The sequence below is a fragment of the Ursus arctos genome, unplaced genomic scaffold (genome assembly GCF_023065955.2).
Source record: "Ursus arctos isolate Adak ecotype North America unplaced genomic scaffold, UrsArc2.0 scaffold_11, whole genome shotgun sequence".
Lineage (NCBI taxonomy): Eukaryota > Metazoa > Chordata > Mammalia > Carnivora > Ursidae > Ursus > Ursus arctos.
The window spans coordinates 20,608,413-20,630,810 of NW_026622775.1; the positions used below are offsets into that span (position 1 = coordinate 20,608,413).

A 22,398-nucleotide genomic window follows, 5' to 3' on the forward strand; every position below is an offset into this window, starting at 1 on the left:
AAGAAAAGAATAAAAACACAAAAGTTGAAAGACAATTCTCTCATTAAACCTATTACTAATTCTTCCATTCAACACAGACAACTTAGGGTTCTACCACTGAAAGATGGTTTATATATCATGATGAATGTTGAGGAGAGAACCAAATGATTAAATTCAGGAAATGAAATACTTTATTATTTTTTAATAATAATTTATTATGTTATGTTAGTCACCATACAGTATATCCTTAGTTTTTGATGTAGTGTTCCATGATTCATTATTTGCGTATAACACCCAGTGCACCATGCAACATGTGCCCTCCTTAATACCCATCGCAGGCCTATCTCAATCCCCCACCCCCCTCCCCTCTGAAGCCCTCAGTTTGTTTCCCAGAGTCCATTGTTTCTCATGCTTCATTCCCCCTTCTGTTTACCCCCCCTTCATTCTTCCCTTCCTTCTCCTACCGATCTTCCTGCTAGGAAATGAAATACTTTAAAAAAACAGAAAATTTTAGCTCACAAAAGGGACTATGGAATAAATTAACAAATTTTTAAAAAATATATGATAGACCAAACAGTAATTTGGAAAAATCAGAACCATTAAATTTTAGGAAATAAGATTAAACATCCCCAGGTTAAGTGATAAAACAACTTAAGGAAAACCATGGCCTTTTCATTTCTAAAGATATTTTTAAATAGTTTAAAACGGAAGTATTTGGGTACACTTTCTTGTGGGGGATGAGAAATAAGAGTGAATATGTATAATGATACACAATATCAAAGTTCTAGCCTTAAAAATAGCTCTTATTTTAGGCACTCTGGTTTTTATTTTCTACCTACCTTTAGTGCCTTTGATCAATTAAAATATAAAATAACTTCATGTCATAAAAATTTTTTAATTAATTTTCAAAAAAGCAATAAAAACTCAATTTAATGATAAATGTGGTTTGAAAGTAAAAGGATGAGTGTCTTCTCAGGATATCAATTGATTATAGTCAAGTATCCACCTCACGGACAGAAGCCAACTCTCAGGGATGGCTCTAACAATATTAATAATATTTGCTAGAGACCAATGGAAACTTTTATTTTAATTGGTTACTATTCTTTACAGTGAGTGGAAAACTGGAATCTGCTAGAATTCTTTACAACAGGAAATAAAATGGTTTGGGAGATACAGGTTCTACACTATAACAGAAGGTGTCACTTCAGTAATTGAACTGTTATCTGTGCTCATGTGTGTGTCCCTCTCTTACAGTAATAACGGCATCTTATTTCTGGTCCTCTGGCCACCTCTGGTGATCTCTATCACACTGTTTTCAGAATAAAATACAAACTGCTTATTATGAAAAACTAGCTCACAAGTTGGCCATTGTCTCTCCTCTCTAAACTCATCTCTCTGCATGTACCCTTCCCCTAATTCTAACTTCCAGCCACATAGAACTGTTTGAAGTTTCCAAAATGAGTCAAGTTCTTTGCCTCCAGGCCTTTGCACTGGTTTCTCTACTGCCCCCTTCTACCAGCAATGCCTTCCCAACCTCTAACTCCCTGGTCCCCACCTTTTCTTCAGGAAACTAACTTCTGCAGACCTTCAAAACTCAGCTCCAGTGTAACTGATTTTGGAAAGTCTTCCAGAATTTCCTTAGTTTGGATCAGAAACATCCCCCTAACAGCCCATGTCTGCCTCTCTCTTTCTCTCTGAATCTCTCTCTCTCTCACACACACCCATACTTTTTTTCTTAAGGTTTTTTTAAAAAAGATTTTTAAAATTTATTTATAATTTAGAGAGAGCGAGAGAGCAGGGGGAGGGGCAGGGAGAGAGGGAGACAAGGCTACACACAGGAGAGAGAGAATCTCAAGCAGACTCCACACTGAGCACAGAGTCCCACACGGGGCTCGATCCCACAACCCTGAGATCATGACCTGAGCTGAGATCAAGAGCCAGTTGCTTAACCAACTGAGCCAGCCAGGCAACCCACACCCATACTTTCAGATTTTTATGAATGTATAGTATACGGTAATCATCTGTAATTAACTTGGTTTTGTACACTTCAGTGAAAGTTGGATCTATATCTTCTCTAACCAAAACCCTCCCCAAACTCCAAAGTACATGGTATTGAATTTCAAAACATTATTCTCTAAACATGTTAATAATATTGACAAAGTCAAAGTTTTAGAAATCTTCATGCTTTGCTACAGGAATTAAGACATGAATATGGGTGTTCCAAGCCTCTTTATGCATAGATTATTGCTTATTAATTCAATTAATAGTCACTTAGTCCCTCTCTGTTACAAAAATTGTGCTAGTCAATAGGGATAGAAAGATGAGCTAAAACAGAATTTCCAAACCAGGTTTCATCATCAAGGAGTTTCCAAACCAGGCTTTACTTATCTGGTATTTATTTGAGTAGCTGGGGGAGGGGGGGTGGAATCTCATGTTTCAATTTCTTATCAGTCAAATGAGGATAACTTCACAGAGTTGTTATAAGAATTATTTGAGTCAACCATGTGTAGTGCTTAGGGCAATATCAGCATATATATGCACTCAATGAATGTTACCTATATTATATAAAAACTACTATTTCTTAGTACTTTGTTTAACTAATATATCAATTTATTATTATATTTTATTATAATTCATGCATGAGTATTCCTGGACCTGTAAGATAACCTACCCTTCCAATTCAAAATCGAGGTTTAAGAATATAAATCTTCCTGGAAATTTATCCCACTTCTGGGCTACAAAGCCTAAGGAATCACTTGGCTGATGGCTGTCTATCTATCAGTCAGAGCCAGAAAGAAGTATAATTCAGAGGTTCACACCAGTGCCAAATTCCTTTCAGACAAATAATTTACTGTTTTTTGTTTTCTGGGGTTTTAAGATAGTAGGTATCACAGCACTGTGGTTAAGAGTCAGATTTTTTGGGCGCCTGGGTGGCTCAGTTGTTAAATGTCTGCCTTTGGCTCAGGGCTTGATCCCGGCGTTTTCTGGGATCGAGCCCCGCATCAGGCTCCTCCGCTGGGAGCCTGCTTCTTCCTCTCCCATTCCCCCTGCTTGTGTTCCCTCTCTCACTGGCTGTCTCTCTCTGTCAAATAAATAAAATCTTAAAAAAAAAAAGTCAGATTTTGGTTTCAGATAGGTTTGGCTCTGCCATTTTCTAGCTGTGTGACCTTGGGCAAGCTACCAAACTTTCTGAGAGTGAGTTTCTTCACCTGCCAAACAGAAGTGATAATAATCATTTCAAAGGGTTGTTGTGAATATCAAAAGGTGAAAGGTTTACTGCTGTACCTAGTACACAGTGAGTTCTCATCATTGTTAAGAAATAACCTGAGAAAATTAGTTGATAAGTTTTTTAGTGAAATTGTTATATTTGTATTGCCAAAGAACTAGTTACAAGTTCATGTACTCACTAAATTTACCTTTGAAGAGCTTTCAAATATTTGAAGAAAGGAGTGCACCTTTTCAAAATTCAACATATTGTGCTGAGTAGACCTAATTATCATAAATACCTTTCTTTTGATAATTCTGAGGTTAAACAGACTGAATACAAGGACCACAGAAATAAAAAGACTTTTGATACATGGAAATATATTTTTGGCAAAGAAGATATTGCTCTAGAATTATTAAATATTCTGCTTTAATTCCAGTAACTATGCTAGTAAGGAAAGATTTTTTAGCATCATGGGTAATAATTTCATGTAATATAATTTTTTTATTAATTTTCAGTAAATTTCAAAATAGCAATGAAAATGTGGCACCAAATCAGTAAAATATGAAATTTGTATTTCTGTCCTTATATTCCTTTTACAATATCAGATATTTTAAAAGTCAGCATTTTCAAAAAGTTAAAAATTCATAAAAACTAAAAAATCTAAAATGAAATATAAAATGTCAATAAGCTTCTTGTGTCATAGGCATTATTTTTAATCTCTAAGTATTCATTAAATATGTCTAGTATTTTTGTTGAAGCCATCTGACCATCCTAACAGTCTAGTAGGGAAGTTAATTCTCTGTAAACACACTGTTATGACACTCAGTGATAAGTGTTAATGATAAAGAGGTATGGAAACACATAGGAAAACCTTCTAACTCAAACTGGGCTGGGGGACAATCAGAGAAAGCTTTCCGGAGGAGGTGACATTGAAACAAAGCCTTGAAGAATGAATAGAAGATAATAAGGAAGTAAGGTGGAAGGGAAGGACAGAGGAGAGATAAAGGCAGGGAAAGCATGCCAGAAAAAAAAGAAAAAAATGTATAAAGATCCTAGGAAGCTAGGTTCACTCAAGTAGATATGTCTAACAAATTGTTGGCAATAGATCTAACATGGACCAAAGCTTAGGATTTAGGCTACAACATACATACACACATACACACACACACACACACACACACACACACACACACACAGCCCAACCTCTGGGAAAAACCAATATATAAGGAGCAAGGTGATAAAGAAAACTCACAAAAGAATTTAAGAACAAATATTTAAAGAGCAAAGCCAGGAGAAAGAAATGTACAGAAGCTAAGAGAGAGTTTTTAGAAGCAGGGAGAGGACAATGATGTCAAATGCTATTCAAATGTCACCTAAAGGACTTAAAAGTATCTACTTGGTCAGCAATTCATTGAAGACCTTAACGGAGCAGTTTCAGGGTAGCAGAGGAGTTAATCTGATCGTAGCAGTTTAAGGAGTGAATAGGAGGTTGGAGAGTACAGAGGAACTCCATCAAGGACCTTAACTGAAATATTATTATAGATGAATTATGTCTGCAACTTGTATACTGATTTTCAGTAAGTTCATTCCTAGAGATTTAAGATAGAATTGACATATATTTACATTGTTATATGTCAAATATATATACATATTTTAAAAAGATAGAATTGGCAGGACTTGATGATTAACTGTTATCAGGGTACCCACTGAACTTGCATCTTCTTGACCCCCTCCTTCCCATCTAGTAACCAAAGCATCAAAATACATATATTATCTACTCTTTTTACAATGTCACCTGACAAGCCAAATTAATTCTATAGGAAAGCACAAAATTATTCCATAGAAATGTCACTTGTACATTTTGGGAATTCAGACTATGTGTAGTTTAATTTCTTTTTTATCAAGGAGTGGGTATTGATGGGACATGAAAGTGACTAATAAGTAGGTGACCATACATCTACATTTGCCTGGGACTGTCCACGTATAATCCTATTTTCCTGATATAGTACTTCCTTCACTTTAAGAGTGTTCTGGTTTGCACAATAAAGCATTTGATCATCTTACCTGTAAAGCCTCTTTTGAGGAATTATTATCTCAAGTTACTCTGATAAGGATTAAATAAATAAAATACCAAAGAGACTCTTAAGAAAACTCTTAACTATGTAAGAGTTACTATTACTACAGCTACTTCAGGGAATAATAGACTGAAGTGTACAAACCTTTTGGAGATATGGCCATATTGACATTATCACAATAGAAAATCCTGTAAAGAGGCAAAATTTGTTATTTATACTTAAAATGATTCCATCATTATTTATAGATACAATTTTTGAACTATAACATGGACCTTATGTATTTCAAGATTTTATTTATTTATTTGACAGAGAGAGTGCACAGGGGGAGCGGGAGCAGCAGGCTCCCCACTGAGCAGGGAGCCTGATGCAGGGTTCAATCCCAGGACCCTGGGATCATGACCTGAGCCGAAGGCAGATGCTCAAACAACTGAGCCACCAAGGCATCCAATAGTTCATTCTTTTTAGAAAGCCTATTTTAAAAAATAATTTAGTTATTAGTTTCATTTTAGTGTATTTTGAATTGACATATTGATTTTGGTGAAAAGAGGAGTAGAAGAGTAAACTAATATTTGAAATCAAGGTTACAATTTCACAATCAAGAAACTTATAAACAGGTAAAATGTTTAATGTACTAATTAAAATCTAAAGTTAAAATATTTTTATTATTAAAATTAAAATTATTATTTATAATTTTAGATAATTAAGTACTAAAAATTAGAAGTATTTTATTTTAATTCCAGTATAGTTAACATACAGTGTTATATTAGTTCCAGATATACAATATAGTGATTCAACACTTCCATTTACTACCCAGTGCTCATCATGACAAGTGCACTCCTTAATCCCCATCCCCTATTTCACCCATCCCCCTACTTCCTCCTCCCCTCTGATTGGCCATCAGTTTGTTCTCTATAGTTAGTTAAGAGTCTGTTTCTTGGTTTGTCTTTCTCTCTTTTTTTCCCGTTGCTTTTTGTTTTGTTTCTTAAATTCCACATATGAATGAAATCATATGTTATTTCTCTACCTGACTTATTTCACTTAGCATTATATTCTCTAGCTCTACCCATGTAGCATGTAGTAGCAAATGGCAAGATTTCATTCTGTTGATCTGTCTTCCATTGCTTTAATTTGCAGGGGCCAGCTACAGAACCTAAGAAAGTAGAGGAAAAGATTTTCCTCCCCACCACATATACAATGGACTATTATTCAGCCTTAAAAAGATAGGAAATTTTGACTCACATTATAACACGGATGAACCTGAAGAACATTATGCTAAATAAAATAAACTAGTCACAAAAAGAAAAATACTGTATGATTCCACTTATATGAAGTATCTAGAGTAGTCAAATTCATAGAAACAGAAAGAATGGTGGTTGCCAGGACCTGGGAGGAGGGGGAAATGAGGAGTTGTTTAATGGGTATAGAGTTTTAGTTTTGCAAGATGAAAAAGCTCTGGAGATTGGTTACATAATCATGTAGACAATCATAACACTTCTGATCTTAGAAATGGTTAAGATGGGAAATTTGATATTATGTGATTTTTACCAAAATAAAAAAATAATTTTAAAAATTAACTGAAATTAAAATAAGATACTTTATCCGAATTTTAAAAATTATATATAGTTTCTAATACTTACCTATACTGCTGAGAAACATGGTAAGATACAGAATCCTAATAGATATCCATCGGCTTTTATAATGCTCTTCAGTTTCTATAATATCCCATTCTCTAGGATTAAAGAAGAAAAAGGTAGTATAATGTTATCTCATTATGTACAATTTCTGTGGCACGATTTTATTTTCTCTCTTCTGAAGTAATGAAAAAGATATGACAGAGGTATAATTTACTAATATTGGTTTTTGCTGTACTAGATTATCTATGAATAAGCATTATTTCTTTGAATTTCCATAGATTATATTAATGCATCATTACACATAGAAACTTGGGAGACATAAGGTAGCTTAAAAAGGCATAACATTCTGTCAACTAATTATTTTGGTATCATTGACCTGCTACAAATCGAGTACTGGAATTTGTTAAACTGACTAAATAAAGTATATCAAAATAAATCGAACTAGCTACAACAACTAGAACTTCTATGGATGGGATATACAACTGTTACATATTTAAAAAAATAATTACTGTCATCATTATGACATGTTCTCTTTGATAACAGTAAATTGACTTTGCTGCAGGAAGCTATTCTGGCTGGGTACTTTCAGCAAAATTAATGTAGAAGTGACACCAGAAAAGTATGATGTGACATTCCTAGGCCTGGGACCTCTGGAACACTTGTCTTTGCTCCAACATGGGTTACCAGACAACTTCTATTAGTGGACTAAGAGAGTCCAAGGCCCCTCTAGACTGGGTTGATCTTTCATATAAGCCTGTGACCTGGACTAAAGGCAAGTATATTAAGCATATATCCTACTTCAGTCAGGTGATACATGAGGGTGCATATGGATTCATTACATTTTCACACTCACATACAAAAAGAGTTAACAAATTTACCTTAATATGAGCTTTATGTTTTCTAATAATTAAGACAAGCACAACAGACAAAATGCCTTATGTTCCAAAGTTATTTTCTGAAATAGACCTTAGAGCTATCAAATTAGTCTTCAAAAGAGAAACTTTTCAAAAAAGAAACTTTTTTTCTAAAAGTTATGTAATTGGGAGTGGTAGAGCAAAGGAAGAAGAAAGATAACATTAATTAGACCTACTATGTGCCAGGAATATTTTTTGCTGATATAATACATATGAAGTTCTTTTTTTTTTTTAAGATTTTATTTATTTATTTGACAGAGAGAGAGAGATAGCCAGCGAGAGAGGGAACACAAGCAGGGGGAGTGGGAGAGGAAGAAGCAGGCTCCCAGCGGAGCAGAGAGCCCGATGTGGGACTTGATCCCAGGACTCTGGGATCACGCCCTGAGCCGAAGGCAGACACTTAACGACTGAGCCACCCAGGCACCCCTACATATGAAGTTCTTAATACTATATAGGCCATTCCATAAAAATAGACTTTCACCATAATGTAGCATACTTGAAAAATAGCAGAACTCCAGGGGCGCCTGGGTGGCTCAGTTGGTTAAGCGACTAACTCTTGATTTTACCTCAGGTCATGATGTCAGGGTTGTGAGCTTGAGCCCCATATGGGACTCCTCACTGGGCTCTGCAGTGGGCGTGGAGCCTGCTTAAGATTCTCTCTCTCCCTTTCCCTCTGCCCCTCTTGCCCTTTCCCCACTCTAAAAACCAGAACCCCAGATGCCCATACTGATCTTTCTTGACTTACAATGAGGTTACCTCCCAATAAACTCATTGTAATTGGAAATACATTAAGTCAGAAATGCATTTAATATACCTAACTTACCAAATATCATAGCTTAATCCAGCCTACCTTAAACATGCTCAGAACACTGACATTAGCCTACAGTTAGGAAAAAATCATCTAACACAAAGCCTATTTTATAACAAAGTGTTGAATATCTCATGTAATTTATAAAATACGTGACTAAAAGTGAGAAACACAATGGTTGTATGGGTACAGAATGGTTGTAAGTGTATAGGTGGGTTATGCTGTCGGTCAAGTGGCTGACTGGGAACAGCGGCTTGCTGATGCTGTCTAACATTGCAAGAGAGTAGCTACCCTATCGCATACCACTAGGCCAGGAAAAGATCAAAATTCAAAATTTGGAGTATGGTTTCTACTGAAAGCACATCGCTTCTGTACCATTGTATAGTTGTAAAATCGTAAGCTAAGCCATTATAAGTCGGGAACCAGCTATTTGGAAATCAATATACTGGAATCTGGAATACATAATGCAGATAATTACATATCAGCAAAAGGTATCCACTATTCGATCCCAAAGCACTGGATTCTGGTATCACTTTCCAGCATTGGATACTATATTTTTAATGAACCCATTATTATTTCCTGGACATCAGAAATTAAAATGACCATCACTAATAAGAACTATCATTAAAATATGCCTGAAAATTTCAAATAACTATTTTGCTCAGAACTTATCTAAGTTAGGGAACCAAGAGAAATAAATAATTTGATTCTGAAAAAAATATAATAAAATTGTTTGACTTCAACTTGATTTGGAGTTCAGTCAAAAATCTTTCTTCTTTTAATGACAGCTATTAAATATTGAAGGGATGACAGATTTAGAAAATTGCTACTTAATAACTACTCTCCATGTAATAGCAGATGAAAGAAAGGATAATTGATGGATCCTAAAACAACTAGTTGAAAAGTTGTTGAGGACAGGATAGTCACAGGGTCTCAAAGTATCAGCCCACTGTCTACTTACTAATCACAAAATGCAAAATGAGGCTTTATAATTTAGGAACACAGCAGTCACCCTCTTAACCAAGTCGTCAAGCTCGCATCTCCAATAGTGGGATGGCTGGGCATCTGATGCCTCCTAAAGTTAATATATTAGGACATTCTCAACATAACCCATGGAATGTTCTTGCCAGAAATGACTGACCAGGATCTATTAAAAAAGAAACAGACCAAAAATCCCTAATGTGAGATGTTCTACAGAGAACGACCTAAAAGTGTCAAAGGATTCAACGTTGGGAAGAACAGAGAGACAAGATCAGGGGACTGTTATAGGTTGAGAGAGTGTAAAAAAAAAAATACAACAATCAATGCATGACTATTAACTGGATCCTGTTTTTTTTTTTTTTAAAGATTTATTTATTTGAGAGGGAAAGAGACTGAGAGCACATGAGTGGGGGGAGGGACAGAGAGAAAAGGAGAGCATCTCAAGCAGACTCCCCACTGAGCATGGAGCCCGACATGTGGCTGGATTCCACCACCCAAGATCATGACCTGAGCTGATTACCCCGAGATCATGACCTTAGCCAAAACAACTGAGCCACCCAGGCACCCCTTATTATATTTTGTTAATTGTGAAGATTCAACCAACCATGTCACATGGTTAAGACTGAGTACTCTGAAGGTTTCTTTCTTGTATCACAAAGGCACAAGAAGGAATGCTGCACTTCCAAGACAATTTGTCAAACTTGTAACTTAAAAACTGGGAAGAATACATGAAATACTGGAGTGAATTGATCATCAAAATAAGTTAAATAAAATTTAACAGGAATAAGTAAAAAGTGCCAAATTTAGGTTCAATAGATCATTACTTAATACAAGGAGCCTTCCGTAAACAGCAGTACTTTATTTTCAAAAAATGACTCTGATTTACTGAGGGAAAAATAAAATTACATATTTACCAGAGAGAGCATTTGTGAACTACTGAAGAGCAAAAACGAACCCACATCCAAAGAAGATAAGAGAAAAAAGTGTATGCTCATTGACAGAATAGTGTGATGGTGTTATAGTATAAAATTTAGAAGACAAAAATAAATTGAGTATGTTCTGTAAGGATATGCTCTATAAGACCAGAAGTCCTAGTAATATCGGTATTACAGAAATCAGGCCAGAGTTGCAAAGAAAAATTTTAAGCACCTGTTAACATTTTAGGATATTCTAAAAGAGGGATCAGCAAACTATAGTCTTTACTTCAAATCCAACCTAACACTTGTTTCTAGATCACCAGTTTCTACTGGAGAATAGTTTTTACAGATGATTATTTGCGAGCAAACTGTTAGAAAACATCAACTTTTAACTCTAGTTAAGAATGCCACTCCTAAAAAATTTAATTCCTCTCATGGATTTGTATTGCAAAAAATTTTACTCATTTATTATATTTTATATTTCATTATTAAAATTTTTTGTGACAATTTCTTTCTTGTTATCTAAGTATATAATATCTTTGATTTTGCCTCTTGTCTTACAAAGCCTAAAAAATTTACCATCTGGCCTTTACAGAAAAAGTTTGCCAATATCTTCAATATCTTGCTCTCTTAAACACTATAGATGGGGTCAGTGGAGACTACTGAGGACTCACCAGACCAGTAAATTAAAACTAATCTTCTTAGTGAGGAAAAGTTGGTGGTGAACTAGGCTGAAGTTGCTACAATTTACTCAAAGCGAACAGGGCTTGCCAATTAGTTATATATCTGTTCACTTTACTAGGGAATCTATGTTTTAAAAGACAGTATACTTATTGAATTATTCTTAAAATACACCCTTATTTTTAAAGTGCTAAATCTAGAACCTCAATCAAGTATTGTTTATGGACAGAACATCTGAATTTACATGCACCCTAATGAGGCTCAATTGCTCAGACATAACTGAAGCACAAGAGTACATAAGAGTAAGAATAAGAATTCCTTTTTTAAAGTAGATTTATTTGGACATGGTGACAGAATATATAAGACCACATCTAAATATTAACTCAAGGATCCTGAATCTATCTGAAAAATAGCCAAGAACGAGGTAGAAGCAAAAAGAACTTTGAGAAATCCAAATGTCACAAAGTCTATGCACTGAAGCACATGCACTAGATGGTTAGTCCTTAGTCATAGCTTCCCTGTACTAACTGCACATAATTCTATTAAGCTTAGAAATGGTTTTCAAAGCAGCAGCATGCTAGAAATCTCAAAATAAGGTTGGGAAAAGAGGTTGCTGGCAGCAACAAAAACAGGGGTTGTCAATACGTAACAAAAACATGATGAGGAATAATCTGCCAGCAACAGAATAGGTAGGAAAACTAAAAAGCAGACACAAAACTTTAAACGTGTAGCAAGTGTAGAATAAATTAGTAAGAAAGTGAAAGAAAGTAGTGTAAAGGGTGCCTGGGTGGCTCAGTCGGTTAAGCGGCTGGTTTGGGCTCAGGTCATGATCTCTGGGCTCCTGGGATCCAGCCCCAAGTCAGGCTCCCTGCTCAGTGGGGAGTGTGCTTCTACCTCTGCCCCTCACTCTGCCTGTGCTCTCTCTAGCTCTCTCTCTCTCTAATAAATAAATAAATAAATAAATAAAATCTTTTTTTAAAAACTAGTGTAAAATAGAAGCAAATAGTTCAAATGTCTCAATAGGCCCTGAGTGCATCCCTCTATTATGACATATTTTGGCATTGATAATAATTGTATTGATCATTAAGGTAAAATGTAAAGTTGCAATACATATATTCCGTTTAGTAAATCGGGGACCAGAGAAATACACTGCCCAAAGAGTTTCAAACATTAATTTATTAAAATAAAAGTTTGGTGCTTAAGAAAGACAAATGTGCAAAAATTAACATGGTCGATGACAGCTTAATTTCGTATTTATTAATTCACTTGATAAATTATGTTTCAAACAAGATAATTGTTTTCCTAAAGACAAAAATAGATACTTAGTTGCGTAGTAAGAGACAAACTGAACAATTCTGAATTACTGTCCATAAAGTAGGATAAAAATAACCAGAAGTATAAGGGTCGAACTACAGTTCATCATTAAACGTTAAGAAATTAGTCTTTATGTATTTGGCATAGAAAAAAGGTGTGCCATTTTGTACAGGTTTACTTGCTAACGAAGTATCAAAAAGTTATCACGCAATTAAGCCAATACTAAGAGAGGTATCTTCAAGTATCGATTAAAACCATCATTTCGGAACTTTTGCGAAACGTGTAAAGTGATGAGCTCCGCAGAGGAATGCAGAATGCTGTGGCTTAATGACTGCAACACTGTTGGAGCGAAGGTCCAAGAGGCAGTGTGAATTTCTCTAACACCTTCACCAGAACTCGCTGGCTCATCGCGTCGCGCGGCCAAATTTCTTCCCTCGGCAGCAGGAGCACATCACCCGGTCTCGCGCGACCGGCCACAGCCTCCCGCCGCCCTGAAACCCACGTTCGGCCCCGTGAAGCTGACGCCGGGAAAGGTGTCAGTCCCAATAGTGCAGGAAGGTGAGGGGGCCTTCCCCCAACATCCGCTCACCTGCTTCCGGGTGTGAGGTCGCCTAAGAGCGGCTCCTGCTCAGCATCGACCCCCAGGCTCGCCATAATTACACCGCCCACAAGGCAGTGTGAGGCCAACTCTCGCGACACCTCCTGCTCCCTCCCATCCCACTCGGCCAAAGCTGTCAAAACAAGCCAGCAAGTGCGCGTGCGTGCCCGGCAACTACAAGTGGGCGGAGCGTCCGGAGGTCAGACTGGGAGTCACGGGGGAGTCCGTCCGCGCCGGGCGGGAAGAGGTCAGGGGCTGGGCCCTGTGTCCTAGCTCTCCTTCTCAGGTCCGCGTTTCTCTGCCACCCAGGACTGCTTGGGAGGGAGGGTTCAGGGCGTGTCTAAACGGCTACTCCGCCCCGGGCTCGTCCCTCTCCCTAGGCTTGGCTGCCTGGCTCTCTTGCTGTTGCTGTCTTGGAGAGGTTGCTGTTGCTGCGTTTGTGGCTCCGACGGAAGGCAAGTCCTGGGAGCCAGGGGAAGGACAGTGCCAGGAGGCTCGGCCGGCTGGACAACAGGCACCCTAAGAACGGCCAGTAAGTAGCCGGTCCAGGCCGCGCTCCCCGAGCCTCTCGACACATTGCGTACGTGCCAAGAAGCAGGGACTGGGGGCGCAGGGCTTGGCAGGAGACGCAGGGGTCCCGGGCGGTGAACGAGGCGGGGCTTTAGGGCGCGCTTTGGCCGAACCGGGTGAGTTAGGCTGGCGGGCGGTCTTTTATTCCTGTGGAAGGTTGAATTATCTTGGCGCTTTTGTGTTCTCGCTCGGCTAACTATAAAGACTAAGTACCTTCCTTATAGTGCCTTGTTAGGACCTGGACGGGGGTTCTGAAGGTGGGGTGCAGCTCTTTCTAATCTGCTGATCCTCAGATCGGTATCTCATTGCCTCCTCCGCGGACTGGGGGATTCAGTCTTGCAAGATACTACTAGCATATCCTGCTGCTGTAACCTAGGGGCTAGAAAAGGCCCAGCACCAGTTTAGCAGTGACCAGCTCCTTTCATCATAAAGAAGATGACATTTTTAGAAAACACGGATGTTTTGTTTTGTTTCAGTAGATCTTGATGCTGCCTCTTTCTTGGTGCTTACATATTAACATTTTACTTCTACAAGTAGGCTTGTAAGGTAATCGGTAGCAGTAGTCATTATGTATGTCCTGGTTTATTAGTGCTAGTACATTCTCATGTGATTTCATTTGATTACAACTGTCCTATGATATAGGTAAAGCAGATACATTTTTATTTTATAGAGAACTAAGATTCAGAGAAGTTGCCAGCTTACCCAGAGACACTTGGAATGAAAGTGGCAAAGTTGGGGCCCAATTCAATTCTTTCAACCAATATTTTTAAGTAGTTATCTGTGCCAGGCCCTATATTAGTTATCGTGTGTGTAGTATATGCCATCACTTCTAACCTTTGTCTTGTTTGTGACCTTCTTGTGTTTATCCTATCAGGCATATTCTACTCGTGAGCAGCTAAATTTGAAATGTGTTTTCTATTAGTTCAGAACTATTTTCTGAATCCAGACCTGATATTTTGTGCTTGGATTCAGTCTTGCAAATTCGCTTTTAACAGCTCAAAAAACTTATCAGATTCCTATGACTGGTTCCAAGAAGGTATATAGGTTAAAAAAAATTAAATTTTTTTGCCATAACATTGTTTTAATGTATCATTGACTTCTTTTTTAATTCCTGAAGTCTAGCACAGTGTGTGTGTGTGTGTGTGTGTGTGTGTGTGTATTTCACAAAAAGACTTTTAACCAGTATTGCACCAAGCAGAATGATTGCTAGATGAATATATGTTGAGTGAGTGCTTATTGACTTGCCTCATTTAACCCCTACAACAATCTTCTGAGTTGGGATTGTCTCAAGCATACAAGGAAAGTGAAAGCATAGAAAATAGTTATTTTTACTAGGGTCACACGGCAAATAAGTAACAGAGCAAGAATCCAAGAAACAGGGGCGCCTGGGTGGCTCAGTTGGTTAAGCGACTGCCTTTGGCTCAGGTCATGATCCTGGAGTCTCAGGATCAAGTCCCACATCTGCCTCCCTGCTCAGTGGGGAGTCTGCTTCTCCCTCTGACCTCCCCCTTCTCATGTTCTCTCTCTCTCTCAAATAAAAAAATAAAATTAAAAACAACAAAAAAAAAGAATCCAGGAAACACAGGACTCCTGACTGTAAAGCCTGTGCTTTTTTACCAGCAGGCTTCCTATGAAAAGAATTTTAAGAACCTTTTCCTGTATCTCTTAAAATATATCAAAACAGGTGATTAATTTTTATATAAATTGAATAATTTGCTACTGTGTATATAGTAGGCCAGATATTATTCCCCTTTTATAGATTAAGGTGGCACTCAAGGTCACATAGCTAGTGAAGGAACCCAGGTCTTCTGACACTGCTATTTTCCATTGCTACCTCCAAGTGATGACTTTAGACCACAAAAGTACATGGAATGAGTGTGTGTAAAACTGGTGAAATCTAAATAAGCTCTATGTATTGTACCATAGAAAAAAAAAAAAAAAGCAAAGAAAAATAATTTCTTAGGAGCAGTGCACCCAAAGTAAACATTTAAGAAATCTTTTAAAAATCTTAATTACTTTCTTTAAAGCCCATGGAAAAGAAGAGCTAAGTTTGAAAAGAGATTAGATTTGCTGAATGTTTCACATAAGGATATGAGACAACCCACCTGTTGAATTTCCTTAGATGACTGCTTAGAATAGCCATCCACCCCTCAAAACAAATGAACAAATAAACTTCCTATTTATGTATCAACTTTGTAAGGATAAAAATCCAGAAAAAATTAGGATTGCATTGTTTAAATGCTTAAGTATTAGAGTGATAGGAGATAAAAGTACTATATGGCATACAGACACTGAGTGCCACTTCAGCAATAGAGCTCATTTCTAGGAAAGACTTTTCATTCCTTGGCACTTCTACTTTTGTAGAAGTTTGTTTTTGTAGAAGTACTTTGGTTTTTCCTTTGGCATTGGCTATCTAAAAATGTAGATGACAGTTGTATTAGTTTGGCTTGATACATACTTCAAAAATGCGTCCTGTCTCTGCAGAAGCTCACTGGTGTCAATCCAGCCTGATGTAGGGCCTATAAGTATCTGATGTGGCTCTAGATGGTGCCTCTTTTTGTCGAACTGGCGTTATCTTTACACTGGGTTTGGATTATCTGTTCATGGTGGCACTGGGTAGCAGTTAGCCCCACCTAGACTTATGTGTTTAGAATGTCCCAGAAAACCTGGATATTAATATTGTTCTTGGGACTGAAGTGGGATTTAAGAAGTTTTTTGTAATCCTAAACTCCATAGCCAAACTTACAGCAGGTTATGTGTGTGTTTGATTTGCTTTCTATAACTTATTGGACAGTGGTTTACTGCAGGTAATATAGCAAGGAATATGCTGGCTCTAGATTTGGAGTGCTGATTGTTATGGCCTATATTATATGGAATTAAAGTAATTTGGAAAGCTTTTCTGGTATAGGGTTGAAAATTAGAAATGACTAAACAACTTAGAAATATAATAAACATAGTACTTTACAAACTATTTGAAGAGTTCATTGTTCTCAGGTCCTTTCCTGCTTCTCTTGAACTTTTTACTTTTGTATATTTGCCTTTGTTTACCATCTTAGAAGAATTTTGGGTAGAAAAATGGGATGTCTCATGAACAGTTTTCTTCTTACTGTAAAATACGAGTGTAGGAATTTTGGGGTTTTTTTAATGCTAATATGGAATCTGCTGTTGATGCTCTGTATGTTACAATGGCCTTTTCCAGCCATTATGGAGAAAATAAACGGCCGATGATGATGATGTGTTATACAGCAAAGTTGATGGGATGACACTGCCATGGTTACATTAAGTTATATTAGACTCTTCCTTGCTAGCACACTCAGTCTCACTCTCCTGTTGACCTTGAAGAGGTAAGCTGCCCTTTTATGAACTTCCTATGAAGAGAGCCACGTAGTAGGAAATCATGGATAGCCCCTAACAGCTGAGGTTGGCCTCTGGCTGACAAATAGCAAAATATTGAAACTCTCAGCCCTATAGCTGTGAAAAAATGAATTCTGCTAACAAGCTGAGTGGGCTTGTAAGCAAGTTTTTCTCCAGTCAAGCTTCCAGATAAGAACACAGCCCAGCTGACACTTTGATTGAAGCTAGATGAGACCCTAAAGCAGAAAACCCAGGTAGGCTGGGTTCTTGGAAACTAATCCTCAAGAAAGGCGAAGTGAGAAGATGGGGGAAGCCAATTTAAAGAGATCTGTTCTTCAAATTCTTCTATTTAAAGGCATTAGTAAGGTTTTCAAATATTTAAATTATGCTGTAGCATTTTTTTGAAGAGGATAATACATGCTTTGAGTTCTGTTCTTAGATCAGGAGGATAATGAACTACTTATGCTTACTGAGAAAGTTATGAAGAGAGAAAGTATCAACTTCTGAAAAACTTTGTAGAGAGACTATCAACTCCAGTTTCTAAATTTTTCCTTTTTTGTGTGTGTGGTAAAATATACAGCATATAAAATTTACCATCTTAACCATTTTTAAGTGTACAGTTTAGTGGTATTAAGTTCAGTGATACTGTTGTGCAAACATTACCACCATTCATCTATAGAACTCTTCATCTTGCAAAACCAAAAATCTCTGCACGTTAGACAATACCCACCCCCCTTTTCCTGTCCCCTCAGCCCCTGGTAACCACCATTCTGCTTCTGTTTATAAATGTGGCTGCTCTAGGTACCTCATATAAGTAGAATCATACAGGATTTGTCTTTTTGTGACTGGCTTGTTTCACTTAGCATAATGTCCTCAAGGTTCTTCCACATTGTAGAATATGTTAGAATTTCATTCCTTTTTAAGGCTGAATAATATTCCATTGTATGTATACACCACATTTTGCTTATCCATTCATCCATTGACAGACACCTGGGTTTTCTCTACCTTTTAGCTACCAAATTATAAATTTTAAGAAGGCAGACAAAACATAGCTAATTAGTTGGAGAGGATGTGGAGAAAGGGGATCCTTCCTACATTGTTTGTGGGAATGCAAGTTGGTACGGCCACTCTGGAAAACAGTGTGGAGGTTCCTTAAAAAGTTAAAAATTGAGCTACCCTATGACCCAGCCATTGCACTACTGGGTGTTTACCCCAAAGATACAGACGTAGTGAAGAGAAGGGCCATATGCACCCCAATGTTCATAGCAGCATTGTCCACAATAGCTAAATCGTGGAAGGAGCCGAGATGCCCTTCAACAGATGACTGGATTAAGAAGTTGTGGTCCATATATACGATGGAGTATTACTCAGCTATCAGAAAGAACGAGTTCTCAACATTTGGTGCAACATGGACGGCACTGGAGGAGATAATGCTAAGTGAAATAAGTCAAGCAGAGAAAGACAACTATCATATGATTTCTCTCATCTATGGAACATAAGAACTAGGATGATCGGTAGGAGAAGTAAGGGATAAAGAGAGGGGGGTTATCAGAAGGGAGAATGAAACATGAGAGACTATGGGCTATGAGAAACAAACTGAGGGCCTCCGAGGGGAGGGGGGTGGGGGAATGGGATAGACCGGTGATGGGTAGTAGGGAGGGCACGTATTGCATGGTGCACTGGGTGTTATACGCAACTAATGAATCATCGAACTTTACATCGGAAACCGGGGATGTACTGTATGGTGACTAACATAATATAATAAAAAATCATTAAAAAAAAACCATAGCTAATTAAATAACTAGTGTTTTATTTATTTATTTTTTTTTTTTTTTAAAGATTTTATTTATTTAACAGAGACAGCCGGCAAGAGAGGGAACACAAGCAGGGGGAGTGGGAGAGGAAGAAGCAGGCTCCCAGCGGAGAAGCCTGATGTGGGGCTCAATCCCAGGACTCTGGGATCACACCCTGAGCCAAAGGCAGGTGCTTAATGACTGAGCCACCCAGGTACCCCAGTAGTGTTTGTTTTAGATAGAATACTGATTTTAGGTCTACCATGTGACATGTTTAATTCTTTTAAAATCAGTATTTACATTTTATTTGTACCATTTGATAGGATTGGATAATTTATAATTTTAATGTAGTGTTTTATATTTGTAATTTTGCATATGTGACATTGACCATATGTATGATTTATTTGATTTTCTAGCCCAGGGGTCCGTGAACTATGGCCTATGTGCCAACCTGCCTGCTTTTGTATGGCCCACAAACTAAGAATAGTTTTTACAGATGAACATTAGTACTTAATTTGGTGATAAGGGCACTAACTTTGAACCCCCATTATACGAAATCCCAAGGAAAAAAATTTACTCTTCTCATTTCTAAACCTATATTACAAAAGATTCCTTATTATTATAATTATATTTTGAATTTACTCAGTAAAAATTATGGGAATATTAGTTTTCTTTTTTTTGTGATTTTACATACCTCCATAATACCTTTGATTTCACCTCTTGGCTTGCAAAGCCTATAATATTTACTATATGACATTTTATAGAAAAGTTTGCAGGATCTCTCCTCTATTCTATTTATAATATTGTTCTTTTGTATACTATTTTTAAACCTGTTACAACAGACACTAAGATTTCATGTTTATGTCATTTATTATTTTTCCATGTAGAATTCTACAAGGTATCATTTTGTAATTAGATATATTTAGTACAAATTATTTTTAAAAATTCTCTTTAGGTTTTTTTTTTCATTTTCAGATAATTATTCTCTCCAAACTAGGTATATTATTAAGATATCTTAGAAAAATATTAATCAAATATAATCAGAAATCTATTTTAAAGCAGGCTTATAAAAATCCTTAGGATAGTAGATTAAGAAGTATAGTCTGAAAGTTGGTAACATGCATGGAACTTTTTCACTTTATGACTTGTGATCTTGGGTTTCTGATTGGCTTAGCTTGTAAGAAAGAAATTGGGGGGGATAGCATGGGATGGTGGAGAGATGCATATTCCACAACAGAGGAATAAATCTCCCCTAAGTATTTGATACACTCATTCCTGGAATGCATTTCTAATACAAAAATTGTGGGATTGAAGGAAAAAATCTAGAATAAACTATTTTCTTTTGAAATAGTAATATTCATCTATAGAGAAAGTATAAGAAAAAGGAATCCTATTCATAGTAGTTATCACAAATACCAAGTAATTTGTTAGTCATGTAACATGCTTCATAAAAATACTTAAAGGATAGAATAAAATGTTAATGAGGAAATAAAATTCTGGATGGAAAGACTAAAAAATAATAACAGTGTTATTAAGTTAATATATGGATTGAACATACTATTGGTTACATTACAAAAAAGATATTTTATAAGTTATGACAAGCATAAATGGGATGTATATGGAAAACTCATTGTAGACATTTAAACACCAAAACAGCGCTTGTAAGAGCTGCTTGAAAGGGGTTTTAAAAATGGGATATAGGTTTTAGAACTAGATCTAAGTTCATAGAAGATTTCTAGATTTTTTAAAAAGATTATTTATTTATTAGGGAGAGAGAGAGAGCACCCATGAGCAGAGGGTAGGGGCAGAGGGAGAGGGAAAAGCAAACTCCCCGCTGAGCAGGGTGCCCCATGTGGGGCTCCATCCCAGGATCCAGAGATCATGACCTGAGCCAAAGGCAGACATTTAACTGACTGAGCCACCCAGGTGCCCCGAAGATTTCTAGATTTAAAAAATAGGAATTAGTTGGGGCGTCTGGATGGCTCAGTCAGTTAAGCATCCCACTCTTGATTTCCACTCAGGTCATGACCCTCAGGGTCCTGAAATCAAGCCCTGCTTGGGGCTCTGCACTCAGCCGGGAGTCTGCTTGAGAGTCTCTCTCTACTTCTCCCTCTGCCCACTCCTCTCCCACAGGCCGCACACTTGATTACCTAAGATTACCTTTCAAAGATTACCGAAGAAATGAAAATTCCATAGGTCCCTGTACTCCCTCATTCTGCCCTCAAACTGTGGCCTCCCACCAGCCTTGTGGCAGACAGTCTTTGCTTTGCTGTCCTGCTGGCCACTTCCTTGTGGTGTATTCAGTAAACTTTCATCTCCATTATTCTGCCTTGGGTGAATTCTTTCACCACCTGCGCTGCCAGCCTTTACCTGATTGTATCACCCCACATTTGGTGGCCCCCCATTTGACTGGGAGACCCCACAATAATGATAATCAATAATATTGTCGCTATTAGTTGTACATATAGCACTTAAATTTGCAAAGTACTGTTTAGGTGCTTCATGAGTAGTAACTCATTTACTTCTCATACCAATCCTAAGGGGTAAGTACTGTTACTATCCCCATTTTACAGATGACTCACAGAAAGGATAAGTGACTTGCTCAAAGTCACATGTTAGAGGATTCAACCCAGGGAAGAGTGCATTCTCTTAGCCATTATGACATATTGAACCTTAAATATATCTCTTTCAAATTTATATTCATTCAAATGTAAAACAATTAAATGTGAATAATTTTTTAAAAATGAAAAATCAAAACCAAAAATGTAATAGAACTAAATCCAAAAGGTACCATAGTAGTAAATGTAAATAGGCTAAACTCATCCATTAATAGAAAAAAATGAGGCAATCCTATAAATCAGCAGGGTGCAGAAAGCATTGGAAAAAGACAAATAATGAAGTTGGTCTCTTTAGTGTTTAAAAACAGATACGCCAGAAACTCCTAAAATATGTATGCATGTATAAACAGATAGAGTCACAGGTATACAGCATTAAATACAGTGTTTACCTTTCAGGAGGAGAGGAAACTTAGCAGAAGTAAAGAAGAGAGACTTCTCAGCTTTACTCTGTATATATATATATATATTTTTTTTTTTTTGAAAGATTATTTGAGAGAGAGAGTGCAAGGGGGGGGGAGAGAAAGAGAATCTCAAGCAGACTCTTTGTTGAGCAGGGAGCCAGTTGTGGGGCTCAGTCCGACGACCCCAAGATCAGGACCTGAGCTGAAAACAAGAGTTTCAACAACTGAGCCACCCAGGCGCTCCTACGCTGTATATTTTTACGTTGTTTAAATCCTGCCAAAAACGTGTACTGTAACTAGCAAGTTTTTTTAAAGTTTGTATGGGTAAGTAAATAATGTCAACAAAAAAAGATTCCAAACTGTTAGCACTAAATATCTCTGAAAAGTAGAATTGGAGGTAATGGAAACAAAATTATTCTTCCCTCTTTTACTATACCTACTTCTGTATTGTCTGAATTTAAAAATGTTACAGTGAGCATCTTTGAATTAGCAAATAAAGAAGAGATTTATGTGATCATTTTCTCTTGCATTTCCTCTTACATAAATTATTTGT

General features: G+C 37.1%; 2 protein-coding genes across 4 annotated transcripts in view; one reads left to right on the top strand and one right to left on the bottom strand.

The window, feature by feature from the left end:
* MFSD8 (major facilitator superfamily domain containing 8) overlaps window positions 1-13,242 on the bottom strand; it is a 35,455-nt gene extending 22,213 nt beyond the window's left edge. Inside the window, exons 1-3 of one of the 3 annotated variants that reach the window (XM_026499306.4) lie at window positions 13,101-13,242; window positions 6,900-6,991; window positions 5,407-5,450 (exon numbers count right to left, since the gene is read on the bottom strand). In XM_026499306.4, coding sequence (XP_026355091.1) covers window positions 5,407-5,450; window positions 6,900-6,991; window positions 13,101-13,165 — 201 coding nt within the window. In that variant the 5' untranslated portion in view covers window positions 13,166-13,242. Of the gene's footprint in view, window positions 1-5,406; window positions 5,451-6,899; window positions 6,992-13,100 lie in introns of those variants that run through there. The other 2 variants (XM_044384312.3, XM_026499307.4) reach the window with 2 other exon arrangements.
* Window positions 13,243-13,380: 138 nt separating this feature from the next.
* ABHD18 (abhydrolase domain containing 18) overlaps window positions 13,381-22,398 on the top strand; it is a 49,505-nt gene continuing 40,487 nt past the window's right edge. The window contains exon 1 of the mRNA XM_026499308.4: window positions 13,381-13,641. The gene's annotated coding sequence lies outside the window, so the exon portion shown is untranslated. The remainder of the gene's footprint in view (window positions 13,642-22,398) is intronic.